This window comes from Triturus cristatus, chromosome 4_2 (assembly GCF_964204655.1).
Source record: "Triturus cristatus chromosome 4_2, aTriCri1.1, whole genome shotgun sequence".
In the NCBI taxonomy this organism is placed as follows: domain Eukaryota; kingdom Metazoa; phylum Chordata; class Amphibia; order Caudata; family Salamandridae; genus Triturus; species Triturus cristatus.
In genome coordinates, this window is record NC_140586.1 from 925,984,402 (window position 1) to 926,001,825 (window position 17,424).

General features: G+C 48.5%; 1 protein-coding gene across 1 annotated transcript in view; it reads right to left on the reverse strand.

The window, feature by feature from the left end:
* Positions 1–17,424, reverse strand: part of CFAP57 (cilia and flagella associated protein 57) — a 355,646-nt gene that overhangs the window by 300,342 nt on the left and 37,880 nt on the right. The window contains exon 4 of the mRNA XM_085602986.1: positions 1,226–1,503. Coding sequence (XP_085459112.1) covers positions 1,226–1,503 — 278 coding nt within the window. The remainder of the gene's footprint in view (positions 1–1,225; positions 1,504–17,424) is intronic.

Sequence of the window (17,424 nt, forward strand, 5' to 3'; positions counted from 1 at the left end):
CTAGACCTCTCTGTGAGGTGAGAGAAGGACAGAAGATATACAGAGGGGTGGAAGGTGCAGTTTTCCTCCTTTCCTCCACAGAACTGTTAGACCTCTCCTTGAGAGAAGGATAGACTGTATACAGAGGGATGGAAGGTGCAGTTTTTCTCTTTTCCCCCAGAGCAGTGCAAGACCTCTCCCTGAGGTGAAAGTAGGACAGAAGGTATACAGAGAGGTGGAAGGTGCAGTGTCCCTCCCTTCTTCCAGAGTAGTGCTAGACCTCTCTTTGAGGTGAGAGAAGGACAGATGATATACAGAGGGGTGGAAGGTGCTATTTTCCTCTTTTCCTCCAGAGCAGTGCTAGACCTCTGCCTGAGGTGAGAGAAGTACGGAAGATATACAGAGGGGTGGAAGGTGCAGTTTTCCTCTTTTCCTCCAGAGCAGTGTGAGACCGATCCTTCGGAGAAGGGCAGACTGTATACAGAGGTATGGAAGGTGCAGTTTACCTCCTTCCATCCAGAGCAGTGTGAGACGTCTCCCTGAGGTGAGAGAAGGACAGAAGATATACAGAGGGGTGGAAGGTGCATTTTTCCTCTTTTCCTCCACAGAAGTGTTAGACCTCTCCTTGAGAGAAGGATAGACTGTATACAGAGGGATGGAAGGTGCAGTTTTTCTCTTTTCCACCAGAGCAGTATGAGACCTCTCCCTGAGGTGAAAGTAGGACAGAAGGAATACAGAGAGGTCGAAGGTGCAGTGTCCCTCCTTTCTTCCAGAATAGTGCTAGACCTCTGTGAGGTGAGAGAAGGACAGATGATATACAGAGGGGTGGAAGGTGCAGTTTTCCTCAAGAGCCGTGCTAGACTTTTCCATGAGATGAGAGGACAGAAGGTATAGTGAGAAATGGAAGGTGCAGTTTTTCTCTGTTCCTCCAGAGCAGTGCCAGACCTCTCACTCAGGTGAAAGTAGGACAGAAGGTACAAAGAGAGGTGGAAGGTACAGTGCACCTCATTACTTCCAGAGCAGTGCTAGGCCTCTGCCTGAGGTAAGGGAAGAACAGGTGGAATACAGGGAGGTAGAAGGTGCAGTTTCCTCTAGAGCAGTGTTAGACCTCGGCTCTGAGGTGAGAGAAGAACAGATGGTATACAGAAAGGTGGACGGTGAAGTGTACCTGCTTTCATCCAGAGCAGTGGTAGACCTCTTCTTGAGGTGACAGAAGGATAGAAAGTAGACATAGTGAGCTGCTTACCTCCGATCATCCAGGGTGGTGATGGACCTCTGCCGCCCCCTGGTTTCAGGGATGGTGAACTCCCATTGTACTTCACCAGAATGGAAAAGGACGAGCTTGCCAGTGTCAGTCCCAACGATGATTTTGTCATCTGACAGCCACGCGTGACACAGGTAGTTCTGAGGGTCCACTTTCTGGAAGTTTGTCTGTTTCAAGTTGCCATCAATGTAGCGGAAAGTCTTAAAAAAGCCATTTCCAGTGGCACAGATAAGGGTGTTATCGTGGGGGCTGAAGGTCACCTAGTTAGAAGACACACCTGGGAGATCAATAAATAGCACATGGCAAAATGTTGCCCATAAAGAAGTAAACAAACAAGAGATATTTGTGGTTAAACAAGGTTTAAGTGATCCCCAGTGAGTAAGACAATATCCTCCATAATCTATAACTGAACAAGCTTGGAACCATGAGACCCTGACGGGTGATTTGTAAATATCTGATTGATTGATTGATTGATTGATTGATTAAGCTGTGAAAAGAGGCTAACAAGATAGTGCTAAGGAATGGAAGCTATGTAGTCCCATTATTATGTTCCAAGAAGCAAGTAAAGCAATGTGCGCCAGAACACCACTGTAAGCATTAACAACAGCTACTGAAACAAAAAATACATTCATTAAAGAGGGAACCTGTTTACACAGCATCAATGAAGAAACATTCGAAGGAGAATGCCAAGATCAAATAGCACCAATAGCGAGTCAACAGTATAGAACAGAAGGGTTTGAATTGCTGTTCAAAAGATGAAAAATTATCACATCAAAATAAAATGTATGCTGAAGCAGCGCAGAGGTGTTCCACAGTGGGATGAGAGAGAGAAACAGAAGGATTTCCCTGCCCAGGGCAGAAAGGCTATTAAAAAAGGCTAACAGGAGAAGGGTTTGCAAAGACTTCCTGTGAACCCGTCTGCGCTTACGGCTTTACCTGATTTGAGGTCCTTCATGGCCGCGATCACCTCTTCAGTCGGGACAAAGTCTTCCAGTGCTTCTTGCTAGATCAATGATGTGTGGCATGGTCATTTTGTATGTAGCTAACTAGTAACATGTCAGACAGACCTTCCGCTGTATAAAGGGATATGTGAGAAGGAATGGCATTTTTCAATTCTGTCCCTTGCACAGAGAAGAGAGTTGTTCCTGTGAAATGAGTATCTCTGGCAAGTAACTATTTTCAGGCCTTTGTCTCAGCAGGTGAACCATCTGTGGGCCAACCCGCTTCCCTTGGTCATAGTTTTTCTTTTTCTGTCTATGTAGTGGTATCTCTGCAATACTGGCTTTAAGCTTTCCTTGCAAAGCTGTGACCTTGCAGGGGAGGAGTACCAAGGCATTGCTTTGTATTCTATCTCAATTTTGTTTAGTGTTCTTTCTAAGAATTCCCTTTCTCAAGCACACATTTTTATAAGGCTCACCCTTATACTAATGCGTTCCCTCTCATCACTACCTTAAAGATCCCATGCACATTCAACCCCCTCCTCTCCAATTTTATTAGTGGTGAGTCTTCAACAATTTAAGCGTACAGCTGAGGTCTGAGGGATGGGTCTATCAGAAAGACTGGGAATAGCATCCGTTTCATGTTTTGTACTCACATGGAGAGGACCAGGGACAGCATCACCTGGACATGGTCTGAGAATGCGATGGAGTGTATTTGTACAGCTCAAGTGTACTAAGCTCATAGTAACTAAGAAATACTCTATCCTTAAATAAGCTCTATGGGTGTCGGAGGCGATTTACAGTTGCTGGTTGCATCACTGGGTTCTCCTCATATATTCAAAGGCCCAAGACCCTTATGGTGGCGATCAACCCTTTTGAGAATGAGCTAGTGTGAAGATTAGGGGAACACTCCAATCTAATTCTGGATTTCACAATGAACTGAAATCACCTGTAAGTACCATTTCACCTTCTGCGAAACCTGCTAAGGATGGGAAAAAATCTTGCACAAACCTACAATGCCGCATTTTAGGAACGTGCACCATGGCTAGTGTCCTGTTCTATAACCATATATTTACGATAACAAACCTGCCCTGTCTGTCAGTTTAACAATTTACAAGACACAATTGCAATGATCTGTGCAGAAAGATGACAGGACTATTGTATTTGGACTGTGGTGTGCAAAGTTGGCTGTAGGGTAGAGCCTATGTCGAAATCGAGTCTGATCCATTTTAGTGAATTTCTTGCAATTCCAAGAGACTGGATTTTCATTCCAAAACATAGCACCACAATTTCACTCGCCTGTTTGGGGAGCGAATGTCCTTAGGGTTGAGTGAAATCCTGCTCATCATCCGATTAAGTTCGATTGTCACTGTTGCTAGTAATGTGTAGGAAGACATGGTATTCATTCCAAAAATGGCAGTGTGTACCCACAGCTGAGACCAAGGACATCACAAATTAGAGACAACTCCCACCATTTCCTCCTCCTTCCACATCAAACTCGTGCCAGAAGCTAAACAAAGAATTAGAACTCCCTGAAGCTCCTTCTGCTTTCAGATGAGGGGTGGTCTTGGAAGCACCCCTGCTCAGCATGTCACTCTTCGCCGTGCCATGTTCTTGCTGGACCACTGATACGAATGGTATGGTTATTTTGTCTAAGTATCTAACTTGTAATGTGTCAGATGGACTTTTTACTGTACAAAGGGATTCTGTCCCTTTCACAGAGTAGGCGTGTTTATATGTTGGAATTGTTCCAGCACCTCCTTAACTGCGGGAGCAGGAGGGGTTTGCATGGTGCACAGAACTGTGTCTTCCTCTTCGTTAGATCATGGGTGTAATGAGTAGCCATGAGAAGGTGGGGCACAAACCAAGATGGTGGTCTCTCCACAGGGAATTACATGAACATTTCAATCCAAGATGTGGTAGAGTCTGGTCCTCAGAGGTCAGTTGTAGCATTTTTAATGTCTTGATTTTTTTTGTGCCACTTAATGCCCTCTTACTACACATTTTTGTTTCTGTTTTTTACACAACAGATTTGGATCATTCCTTGTGTAATCCTTTCTTTTGCCTTGTGTGGGCTCTGCTATTTATTCTAAGTAGCTTTAGGTGAACTTCATTGCAGAGTATCTGAATCTGGATCTTTTAGCCTGCTTGACTAATTTCTTCCTCTTAATGTCAGGCTCTCATACAAAGACTCCGATTTTTAAAAGACAGCGTCACGCTTGTAACTTCATTAAAGCAAAGAACTCGACCCTAGGAGACTTTTTAACAAAAATTGTCACGCTTTTAGCTTTTAACATCATCAAAGTAACACTCTAAACGGTTTAAGTCCCCCACGTGCTGCTACTTTTATATAAAGGCGTGGCACACTGCACTTTTCTGTTCTCCTACATCCTTGCTGGGCACTCTGCGCAGTGGCTAGGCTCAGTTACTTTACAAATAAACAAACTAAAGTATAGTTGAAGCCTGATTGACTTCACAAAGCCTGAGCAAATCATGCCGGGGACGCAACCCGAGAGATCTTTTTCTTCTTCTCGTGGCCGCCTCATGCCTGCTAGGCGTTAGTATCAAGCATGTATACGTTGCACTGTACTCTACCGAGTGCGAAGAATCCGGCTCTTAATCTGACAATACTGCTCTTTTTAATTGCACCATAGCAACAAAGAAGCGCTTTATGATGTGTTACATTTTAGTCGCTCCATGCCTGCTAGGTGCTATTATCAGACATGTATGCGTTGCACTGCACTTTACTGGGTGTGTCAATGGTTTCATTGGTCGTTTTACTGTATTTCAATGGCTTGTAGCAACTATGCAAAAATGAATAAACTTAAACCCTTTCTTAATGTCAAGAGGGGGTGTGGTGCCTTGCTGATTATCACCAACACAATCAAATTAAAATCTACACAGACGACAAACAGTGGTATTTTCTCTTGCGTTTGTTGAAAGTTTGTCTCTGTGTCAGGTGGCACAGCAGAAGAAAGGAGCAGCATCCTAGCGAGGGCAGTCCCAACCCACTTCCAACAGGAACCAACACTGAGTAGGTCACTGAGGCAAGTCTTTTTACCACATGCCAGAGGCCAATGTTTTCATCCATGCTCCAGATGTTGTCTCTTCTCAGATGCAATCTTTTCGTTACCCATGGTTTTAACATCTGTCCTCCACATGTTCTGTACTGAAGACATCCCAATTGGCCTCCTCAGTCTTCTGTGTCTGTCCCAGAGCCATTGTAGGACCACTGCTTCATCGGTGATTGCAAAGATTTGTTCTCATACTGGAAGGTCCATTTTTAGGTCTCGCCTAGGCAGCGCGCATGCGCTGCACTAGGAGAGGACCTTTAGAAATCGGTCTGCTCCTTTTCCCCACACTCGTGCTTGTGCTGGCATACACCATGCGGGAACGAGCAGCGGCGCGCATGCTAATTGAAAACATATGTCTCTCGCACCGCCGCTGCTCGCTCCCACAAGGCAGAGGCCAGCACGAGTGCTTCAAATTCCAGCAGGCAGACACAGCACCCCCCCCCCCCCCACTTGGGATCAGCTTACAGCGGCCGCGTCATTCAATACAGCACGGGCCGCATATTTTATTATTTTATTCGCCCCCTTACTCTCTCTCTCTCTCTCTCTCTCTCTCTCTCTCTCTCTTTAGCTGCTTTTGATTTGTTTGTTCTTGATGGAGCAGATCTGTTATTACTCTGCCCGTATCTCTCTCTCTTTCCCCACCACCCGCCCCACTCCGGGGATGTGACAGCCTGTCATCGAGGTTTGCGTGTGCGCATGACAGCTGATCGAACAGGTCCTTGCAGAAAGGCCACCGGCTGTCCCAGTAGTGTCTGTGCGTGACAGCGGGATTAGTATATCTGCAGAGCCATTCCCTAGTCAAGACACGTGCTATGATTTTAGAAACACCACTTTAGGCGCAGCCCGGTTCCACTTCACCCCTCCCCGCTTTCACAGCTTCCTGCTTCTCAATCCCCCCTCCTGGGGTCACAAGGTAATCCATTAGGGACGTCGTCACAGTGGCAGTGAAAGATTTATTAGCTCATGCTACTGTCCGTAAATTACAGCACTTGTATATGCAAACGCATTGCCTAAAATGGTTAGGAGGACGTATTTCATCAGAACAGTGATGGGTAAGTGTCAATGGTGGAGATTTACTCTGCCTGGCTCCTGGAAATCTGGAAGTTCCATCAGTGGTGGAGAAAGCACACCTGGGGAGAAAGAGAGCAGCCCAGAGTCCAACATCTGCTGCTCACAGCAACAAACTAGCAACCCTCATCCTGGAATCTGCGGACACTGATAGTAAACTAGGAGCCTGCGCTGACATCACCGAGGTGTCCTGGGCCAGTGTGGAGGTTGCAGCTGTCGAGTGACTAGACTTCTCGCCTGCTCTGTGACTACTTCCTCACCATGGGGAGTGGGGGTTCTTCTGTAATCTTCGGACTTTTAGACGTAATGATTTTTGCTTTTATTGTAGGGATTTCGAATCCATAGCAATGCAGAGCCCGAGGCTGCAAGGTCTGTGAAGGCGCAAATCATGACTCAGCCTGGATCAGCAGCGGGTTAGCACTGCCGGTGCATGCACGGGTTTGAAGATTTGTGTTCTGTGGGGTATCGGCGGTGTTGTGCGCTGCCGGCCCTATTTAATGTTCCCGCTGCATCAAGTACGGAGCCCGCAATGCTTGTTCGTTATAAGAATGTAGAAGCATTAAACAAAATTAACATCGCTGCTGCGATTGTGTAGCTGACGATTGATCATGTTTTCAATTAATGAATCGAGTCTCATTTTATGGGAACGCAGGGTTGCTGCTTATTAATGTTTACTTTGCACCGTGGCCGCCGGTCGTCAGTGCTTGTTTTCTCACTGGTGTCTTTGGCGTAAGCATTGCACAGAAATCTGAGGTTTTATTTAACCCCTTCTGCACTCTGGACTCCGATAGCGGATTCACAAGGCCGGATATGTTTTTCTGTGCCCGGCTCCATCCCATGATGTAATTCTACATATTGATGAGACGTTTGTGCGATTAAGCATACACCAGTCACTGGCTGATTTGCTTGTTTTTCCCATCTTTTCCTTTCCCACTCCTACCTGCTATGCTTACCTCCCAACCCTTACTGTAAAAACAAGCATTGGCATAGCCAATAGGTCTCACCTTTGGGACCTTTATAAGTGCTTAGCTATGTAACAGTTAATGTTGTTGCATCAAGGATATTGTGCTGGACAACTAAACAGTTATAAGGGCTGAAAGGCGAGACCTATTGGCTATGTCAATGCTTGTTATTTGATATTGTCTCCACATGCATGTAATAGGCTGGAAGTGATGTGTATGGTGCAGAGTTGCCGGGTGATGTCCTGAAAAATGGCGCATTCAAAGCCTTGAAATTATATTGTGCGTTTTGCTCTTGTACCTTTGAGGATTTTCTCTTTCTCTTTGAAACTATGAAACAGTCTCTTGTCTTCTACTGCTGCCGTCCACCACTGGACCCTCTCTAGGTGAGTCTCAGGGGAGATATGCCCCAACTGTGAGGAGAACAGTCCTACCATAAATGACTCAAACGTTGGGGCTCTCAGAACTTTCTTGTAGGCCGGTACTCTCAGCACCTTCGAGTAGGTCCTTCACCGTGAGGTTGTCCCTGCTAGAGTAATTTTCCAAATCCCCACTTTTCAAGACAGCTGTGTGAGCTTGGCTTTGAATTTCCTTTAAAATAAATTTGTGTGAGGTGCTTGTCTCCGCTAGACGCTTTGATTTCACTTCTACCTTTAGAACTCTGGTGTCTATAGAGTCCATAACAACATAAAGGATGTCAAATTTAAAGGCCAAGTCTTGTTTACTTTCTTTCTCAATTCAGATTCAAATGATGCCAGGCCAGTTATCAATTCCTTATTTGAGATGCAATTGTGCTGCTCAGCACTGGGTGTCTCCTCTCCTGGATCAACCCTTTCCTTCGTACTCTTATTTTATTTTTAGTGTTGTGTATAGCACGAACAAGACCCTGACAGGGGTATTGGAGTGCTTCACAGTATAGAACAAAGAATTCTAAAACAGTTTAGTAGAGTCCTACAGATAGCTAGCATATACGATGGGTGGGTAAAAATATATTCGATAAAAACATTCTATGAAAAATAGGTTTTTAAATTCAGTGCAATAGGACGTGTTCAAGTAACAGTCAAAATAGGGAGAATCACTCTAGGAGAAGAGCAAGTCGAGAGATTATCTGTTGGAATTTATAAAATCAATGTGAATAAGGACTGCTGAGGATTTAAGGAATTAATTTGCTCATTAGAAAGGACTTAGCTTCCTTTTTTAATTCTGTCGTTGATGAGATTTTTCCGATACACGGAGGGAGCAAGTTCCAAATTCTTGGTGCAGCATCAGAGAATGCTCTATCATATGTTTTTTTTCTTGCTGAAGAGTGCAGTTTTCCAGAGAAGATTATCGGAGCTCCTAGAGTCTGCTTCCTCAAGATATTGTAAGTTTCTGGGCTAGATACTGGGGAGTTTTGTAGTGTAGGCCATCTTTAGTTGTATTCTCGCTTCATAAGGCAGCCAGTTGAGCGCCTTCAGTTGTGGCGTGATGTGGTAAATTTTTCTAGATCTTGTTAGGAGTCTTGCGGCTGCATTGTGACAAGCTTTTAAAGGGGCTGTTGAGATCTTGGGAAGACGTGATAGAGCTGTACATCTGTATTCCAACCTCGAAATGACTAATGCCTGAACTTCAGTTTTGAAGTCGGGAACTTCAATGAACGGTTTCATTTTTCTAAGATAGCTGAGGTAAAAGCGGGCATTTTTAGCCATCATGTTGATGTGTGTTTGCATATTTAGGTTCTTATCCAGCATAATTACAAACGATTTGGTAGAGTCCACTAGGATTGGGGTACAATTTAGAACAGTGATCAGCTTGGTCCAATCCTTTATCACCAAAGAGTTTTTTTTGAGGAGGAGAGTTAAGTAATTCAGTTTTTTGCGAGTTTAGCTTAAGGTAATTGATTGTTAGTCATTGGATGGTCTTTTCTAAAGCTTGGTTCATCATCTTGTTCTCTTCTAGGGATGTGCTCTTGATATACAACTGTGTCATCCGCGTACAAGTGGAAGGAGATATTCGCCTGCTGTTATAATTCAGTTATGGGGTTCGACATGGAGGTTAAATAGCGCAGGGGATAATGTTGAGCCTTGTGGTACTCCTAATGGATTAGGGGATGAAGCAGATAGATTTTGATTCACCATAAATCTTTGCGTTCAGTTTTCTAAGAAGGATTTGAACCATTGAAGGACTGTGCCCGATAGTCCTATCCTGTTTTGTAGTCTCTCCAGTATTTTGCTGTGGTTAACAGCATCGAAAGAAGACGAGAGGTCGAGCAGCACTAGCAGACCAGTTTCATTACGGTCGAGAGCGAGTAGGGTGTCGTCCACGATATGTAGAATTGCTGTTTCATTGCTGTGCCCTGGTCTGAATCCTGATTGGCAGTCATCCAGTGGCTTGAATTCCATGATGTGTTGGCTTAGCTGTTGTTGAATACATTTTTCCAAAACCTTGGCTAGCATGGGTATATTGGTTATCAGTCGGACGTTATTAGGGTCCGAGGGGTTTTCTGTAGGTTTTATAGGATGGGGTAACTTGACCAATTTTTAGGGCAATCCAGGATGGAACCTTGCAACAGCAATGCATTGATGATTTTGGTCCAGAGAGGAGTGACAATATGGCATTTAGGAAACAGGCATTTTGAGGGGAGAGGGTCATTGAAGTGGTGTTGAGTTCGGTAGTTGATAAGGTTTTTGTAATATCTCTGTGATTGTAAAGTTTGAAGGTTGACCATTCAGCTTTCATTTTGATCATTGGCAGAGCAGGTTGGATTAGACAATCAGCTAGAGAGTTCTTTAGGGTTGCGGAGTTTTTTGCGGCCGTCATCAGCTCATTCTCTAGGGAGTTGGCTTAAGCTGTGAAGAAGGAAGAAAATTCTTCACTTCTTAGAGGCGATTTTGAAGTCAAGAGAGGTTTTGGCCAATTTGTTTGACTGTTGTTTTAAAATTTCAAAGAGTTAATTTTTTTGATTTTAGAATACTTTTGTTATAGGAGTTTCTAGACTTTCTTAGCAGTTTAATTTGCGGTGAAAAGGGATGTTGGCTCCATTTCCGTTCAGTTAGTCTCAGTTTACGTCTTTCTTCATTAAGGGCTCTGTTGAACCACAGGTTTTTGACTTTGTCCGGTATTCTTTTGAGTTTTGTTGGAACTATGTTTAACAGGCGTTACCATTAAAAAAAAACCAGTATACTCCATCCAACTTTTAGCATATATTTTTTTTTATTCAAAAACAAAACCTTAGAGTGGGATTTTGTTTTTGGAAAAAAATAAGTAAATAATGACACCAAAGCCATGGAAATTTTAGCCAATGGTTAAATGTTTTCTGTCCCTTACTGCAATATTTGGTATGGCGATAAAGGAGAGTAAAAACTGGACATGTGACCGAAAACTCAAATCAGGCGTGAGTTTGAATAAAAAAACCTCCAACAGACTTACTCCATCGGACAATTTGAGGAGTATGTTAGCAATGGAGATGGAGTAGTCTTCATCTGCGACATACTTAATGTCCGTCTGACTGTAAATCAAGGGGGCAGGACCTTCAGTTTGGCGAAGAGGGTACTCTGTCGCTGTTGCGACAGACAACCTTCTCCGCCGAACTCTAAATCAACCCCATTGTGTGTAAGGATGAGTCACTGGTGCTCATCCATGTTATGTTACATTTGTTTATAAAACTGTTTGTTCTCTAAGCTTCTTGGCACTGAAAAACCCAATAAACACTCCTTTTCACCAGGTGAAAGGGAAAGTGGGGAGGAAATATAAGTAAGAGATCACCTTAGAGATAATTAAAACATACACTGTCTTTCCTCGATTAACTCTAAGCAGCACAAGCTTCCTCAAGGTAACAGAGCATCGGTTAAATAGGCAAGTCTTTAGAAACTTCCTAAAGCTAAGCAAAGAGGCTTCAATGAGTATATTCTCTCCTATCAAGTTAAGGACTCTGGTTCAGTACAACAGTACGCACTTGTTGCTTATAGGACTCCATTTAAGAAATCACTCATGTCAGTACTGTATCCCCAGATACTGCCGTTCACATTCAGCTGCCCAGAGCGCAAGCTGTAAAGTGCTACGGGCTCTGGCAGCTGCCCAAAGCTCCAGCTGTAAAGTGCTCCAGGCTCTGGCAGCTGCCCAGGGCTCCAGCTGTAAAGTGCTGTGGGCTCTGGCAGCTGCCCAGAGCGCCAGCTGTAAAGTGCTGTGGGCTCTGGCAGCTGCCCAGAGCGCCAGCTGTAAAGTGCTGTGGGCTCTGGCAGCTGCCCAGAGCGCCGGCTCTAAAGTACTGCGGGCTCTGGCAGCTGCCTAGAGCGCCGGCTCTAAAGTACTGCGGACTCTGGCAGCTGCACAGAGCGCCAACTCTAAAGTGCTCAGGGCTCTGCCAGCTGCCCAGTGCACCAGCTTTAAAGTGCTGCAGGCTCTGGCAGCTGCCCGGAGGGCCAGCTGTAAAGTGCTGCAGACTATGGCAGCTGCACAGAGCACCAGCTGTAAAGTGCTGCGGTCTCTGGTTGCTGCCCAGAGCGCCAACAGTAAAGTGCTGCAGGCTCTGGCAGCTGTCCAGAGTGCCAGCTGTAAAGTGCTCCGGGCTCTGGCCGCTGCCCAGAGCGCCAGCTGTAAAGTGTTGTGGGCTCTGGCAGCTGCCCAGAGCGCCGGCTCTAAAGTACTGTGGACTCTGGCAGCTGCCCAGAGCGCCGGCTCTAAAGTACTGCGGACTCTGGCAGCTGCACAGAGCGCCAACTGTAAAGTGCTCAGGGCTCTGCCAGCTGCCCAGAGCACCAGCTTTAAAGTGCTTCAGGCTCTGGCAGCTGCCCGGAGGGCCAGCTGTAAAGTGCTGCAGACTATGGCAGCTGCACAGAGCACCAGCTGTAAAGTGCTGCGGTCTGTGGTTGCTGCCCAGAGCGCCAACAGTAAAGTGCTGCGGGCTCTGGCAGCTGTCCAGAGTGCCAGCTGTAAAGTGCTCCGGGCTCTGGCAGCTGCCCAGAGCGACAGCTGTAAAGTACTGTGGGCTCTGGCAGCTGCCCAGAGCGCCGGCTCTAAAGTACTGCGGGCTCTGGCAGCTGCCCAGAGTGCCGGCTCTAAAGTACTGCAGACTCTGGCAGCTGCACAGAGCGCCAACTGTAAAGTGCTCAGGGCTCTGCCAGCTGCCCAGAGCACCAGCTTTAAAGTGCTGCAGGCTCTGGCAGCTGCCCGGAGTGCCAGCTGTAAAGTGCTGCAGACTATGGCAGCTGCACAGAGCACCAGCTGTAAAGTGCTGCGGTCTCTGGTTGCTGCCCAGAGCGCCAACAGTAAAGTGCTGCGGGCTCTGGCAGCTGTCCAGAGTGCCAGCTGTAAAGTGCTCCGGGCTCTGGCAGCTGCCCAGAGCGCCAGCTGTAAAGTGCTGCGGTCTCTGGCAGCTGCCCAGAGTGCCAGCTGTAAAGTGCTGCAGGCTCTGTGCTGCGGGCTTTGGCAACTGCCCAGAGCACCAGCTGTATGTAAAGTGCTACGGGCTCTGGCAGCTGCCCAAAGCGCCAGCTGTAAAGCGCGGTGGGCTCCGGCAGCTGCCCAGAGCTCCAGCTGTGAGTATACTGGGCTCTGGCAGCTGTCCAGAGCACCAGCTGTAAAGTGCTGCAGGCTCTGGCAGCTGCCCAGAGCACCAGCTGTAAAGTGGTCCAGGCACTGGCAGCTGCTCAGAGCGCCAGCTGAAAAGTGCGTGCCAGAGCTCCAGCTGTAAAGTGCTGCATGCTCTGGCGGCTGCCCAGAGCTCCAGCTGTAAAGTTCTCCGGGCTCTGGCAGCCGTCCAGAGGGCCAGTTATAAAATGCTTCGGGCTCTGGCAGTTGTCCAGAAGGCCAGTTATAAAGTGCTCCGGGCTCTGGCAGCTGTCCAAAAGGACAGTTATAAAGTGCTCCGGGTTCTGGCAGCTACCCAGAGCGCCAGCTGCAAAGTGCTCCAGGCACTGGCAGCTGCCCAGAGCACCAGTTGTAAAGTGCTCCAAGCTCTGGCAGCTACCCAGAGCACCAGCTGCAAAGTGCTCCAGACTCTGGCAGGTGCCAAGAGCTCCAGCTGTAAAGTGCTGCGGGCTCTGGCAGCTGACCGAGAATGCCCGGTCTCCAAAGGTGACAGTTCTGCTCTTCGGTAATCGGAGTAGGGCCAGGGTGGGAGAACGCAGCATCCAACCTTGGTTGTGCCAGTTGCATTTAAATGCTAGAAATCAGAGATTTGAGATAGATGCCTTTAGAGCTTCAGAGCTTCAGAGCAGACTCTGGTCCATAGAGAGGCAGTGTGGACCTTGCAAAGTAGGAAATATATGGTCCCAGAGAGAACTCGCGCTGCTATGTTCATCACATAAAAGTGGCTTCTCTCGGGTGTATAGACACATTGTATTGCCATAGTCAGGTTGAGAGTGTACCACACCACTAAGCACTGGCACCTGGAGCTGAGGCTTAATAAAGGGAAAAACGTGCCTAAGCACCGTCATCTGCAGGGAACAGATGCTGGATGCTCTCGCCATCTGAGTCTTAGTAGAAGAATGAATGTTAAGAGGGACTTTTTGCGGCTCCTTACAGCCGGAAGGGTTCTCACAAGGGCGAGGTTTCCATAGGAATGAGATCTGGCTTGAGGGAACTCACTCAAGGTACTTTACAGACCTCAACCAGCGCATGAGAGAAAGGATGTCAAAGATGTGATGATGCCTGGCCATGGTGGTCGGGTGAATTAATGGTGGTAATTCCTGGCATATTGAACGTCTACTCCTCCTAGTGGTGCCCAACCATGGCATGATGTTCACCCGGGTAGTACGGTCTTACAGTGGTGAGAATACATGACTTATATTGGGCATTCATGGCACCCACACCTGGGCCATACTTTATAGTGGTAGTTTATTATATACTGTGGGTATGCATGGCATGATACTGCCCACCCTAGTATTGTGCTTGCCCTGCCTTACTGATGATAATCAATAGCATATTGAAATCATTTTGAATACAAGTGACAGCATGTAACATTTGGTACTATTACAGCTGCTAGGCCAACCATCTCTCCACAAACTAGGACAGAAGTGTTGTGCCAATGCCTGTCTCGGAGAGAAGGGTGGGCAAGGCATGTTGGATTGTCAGGTTACCTGTGTTGCTTATGAGATACAAGATCATACTGTACTTTCCCATAAGTACAAGGAAACGGGGGGCGGAGTTTGCTCGCGACCAAGATGGCCGCTTGAGCCTTTAGCTCTGTACATCGTCCGACAATAATCCGTCAGCATTGCGCCCTACACATGGTCACATTGGAGAGGCTTTGATTCCGGGAGCTGCAGGGCGTGCAGCGGTGGCTTTCCAGTCCTTTTCTGCCCGCGAATACAGAGGATACTGCTGCCTGAAGGTGCACGCTTTGCGGGTCCCGGAGCACCGGGCTTGAGTTGAGCTGAGACGCGGAGACGCCGGAGGTGCAAGTGTCGCTGCAGCGGCAGGTACGGACTGGTACAAGTGAAGCACACACGAACCCTGGCTCACTGTGACACACCAGAGGGGTACCCTGACCTTGGAGTGACGGGCTGCTGCTTGCTCCACCACCCGGAGACCTCCAGAGCTGATCAACGGACTGGCGTGGGCGGAGACTCGGAGCACGGAGACTGCAACAGCAAGTGGGCCCAAAGCTGCGGTGAACTGTCCCGGCGTGTGCCCGACACGGGTAGTTTGCCCCCTGCTTCGGTGGACGCTACTGCGGCGGCCCACTGGTGAGCTGCAGAGCTGTGAGGGTGAGTGCTGCCCAACGGGGACCGAGGGAATCATCCAGCCTCCTGCCACGACAGGAGCCGCGAGAACCCCCTCCCCCCCCCCCCCCCCCCCCCCACTCCCGGCGCAGCAGATGCCATCACCCATTGCCGGACGAGGTGAGAAGCCGCGAGTTGCCTCCCTGTGCGGCGGATGCCGCAATCATCAGCTAGAGGCTGTGAGTTCCTCGTAACGCAGCGAGAGCTGCAGCGCCTGGCCTGAGGCAACTTTATTTGCCACTGGGGGACGTTTCAGGAAGCCTGCCAGTAACTCAGCCGCTCTGCAGCCTTTCGTTTCAAGGCCGCTAGGAGTCGGCCTGGAGCTCCGTCACTTCCGCGGACCCTGAGAACGACCATTTTGTCCCCGCGTGGCGGGTGGGCCTCACCTCACCAAGTACAGTCGCGTGGTGAGAGGCCTGAACACGCTACGCCTGGAAGGGAGAAAACCGAGGCAGCGCATTGACTGGCAGGTGAGCGCAGGCTGGACCGGTGATTACTGTGGGACGGTGGCAGCGCGAGGGAGCCTGCCTCTGCCACATCCCCTGGGAAGCCCTGCACACGCCCGGTGAGAGAAGACTTGTATATGCACGCAGCTTGGAGTGAGCGCGGAGTCTGGCTTGTTGATATGCCCCTTAGCGCTGGTGCCCTGGCCTCGTGAGTGGTCTCCTGCGTGCGTGCTCCCATGGTACTATTCAGAATTGTGTGGCACAGCTGGAAGTTGCACGAGGTGCAGCAACGAGCCGACCTGCTGGTGACTGTGACCTGCATTGAGCGCGCAACAAGACGCCGACTGTAGCTTGCAGGCAAGCGCTCCAGCGGATGACTGACGCGGCGTGCGCCGACACCTGCGAGCAGGTCTACGGCACCTATTGGATTGGGCATTGCCCATTGCGACGTCCGGAAGTAGTGAAGGATCGTAGTGGCTTGGAGTTTCTCGCGGCTGTCCCCGAGGAGTGGTAACCAGGACAACGGTGTTGAGTGGTGAAGGTGCGTTGCCGGGTGCACCCTACTAATAACGAACATGGGCAGAGTAGATAGGGCGCAGCCCAAACTCTCTTTCGAGCAGAAGCGGTCGAAATTGCATGATGCCTCAACGGGGGATGCTGCAAGGATGCACTGACATCCGGAGCATGCTACTGGCCATGGAGAAGAGCCTGCAGAGCGGCATCACCTCTCTGGGTACGAAAATGGACTCTCTCTGCTACAGGATGGACAGAATGGCTGAGCGTTTAGACAAGCATGCTGAACGCTTGGATATGTCAGAGCGGAGACTCACTAGGGTTGAGGAAGCGCATACCACGCTAGATACAGAACACAAGCATCTGGGTAGAGTCCTGCGTGTTCTACAAGATAAAACAGAGGACTTGGAAGTGCGCTCTCGTCGATGTAACCTCAGAATCACTGGCTTACCGGAGTCCACCCAGACTGGCAACATGGAGCAATTTGTCGAGAGGCTATTGGTCGCACTGCTGGTTGAAGGGGTCTTTTCCTCAATGTTCGTGGTGGAGAGAGCGCATCGCTCCCTGGGACCTCGCCCATTCCCGGGGGCACCACCGCGTCTGATCATTGCAAAACTGCTCAATTACTGAGACAGACACTGCCCTGCGCTTAGCGAGAGACAAGCAGACATTGAACTATGAGGGTTCCGAGATTTCGCTATTTCTGGACTTTACACTTCGAGTACAGGAGGCGCGCCGACAGTTCATCCTCATGAAGAAACATGCGTGATCTGGACATAGACTATCCAGCCAAGCTCCGCGTCAACAGGCAGGGCCGATACCATATCTTCACGGACCCGAAGGCGCTCCAAAAGGCTTTAAAAGGTTGGACAAAAGAACGACGTCGCAGCCCGGACTGGCAGCTGCTTGGTGAGGCGGCAGGGGGTGCCCTGGACGACCAGGACTAGCTGCGAGGGACTGCGACACACTGCTAAGTATGGCTGTTCGACTAAGCGGTAGGGTGTGGGCCTTTGGGTCTCCTGGGCGCTGCTGTTTAGGGCCTGTGGCGGCGGGACCACAACTGACTAGCTGGGGTTTCTCTGCGGGCTAAGTTCAGTCCTTTCCTTGGCATTTGCACTGGGTGGCAACCTGATACCTAGTTCTTAATCGTCGGGGCAGGACGTTTGGTGAGTCGCGCAGACGGGGACCACATAGTGCCTGCTGTAGATCTTTTGATGTGAGCTGTTCCAGAATCTTGGACCATTTGATACAAGACCAAGAGATGAAGTTGATACAGTAGTGTACGAAGCGATTGTTGAGGTCTGGGACTATTGGGTTTGCGATACAGAGTTTTATGTTGGGGACGATGTGCGGGGCTATTTAATGTTCATATTGTTCCTCTTTGCAAAGTAGAGCAACATCTGCCCACGAGTGCATCACACTAGGGTGGTAATCTCTGACGGGGGGGGCGGAGGGTGGTGGATTGGATGTTTTGGGGGAA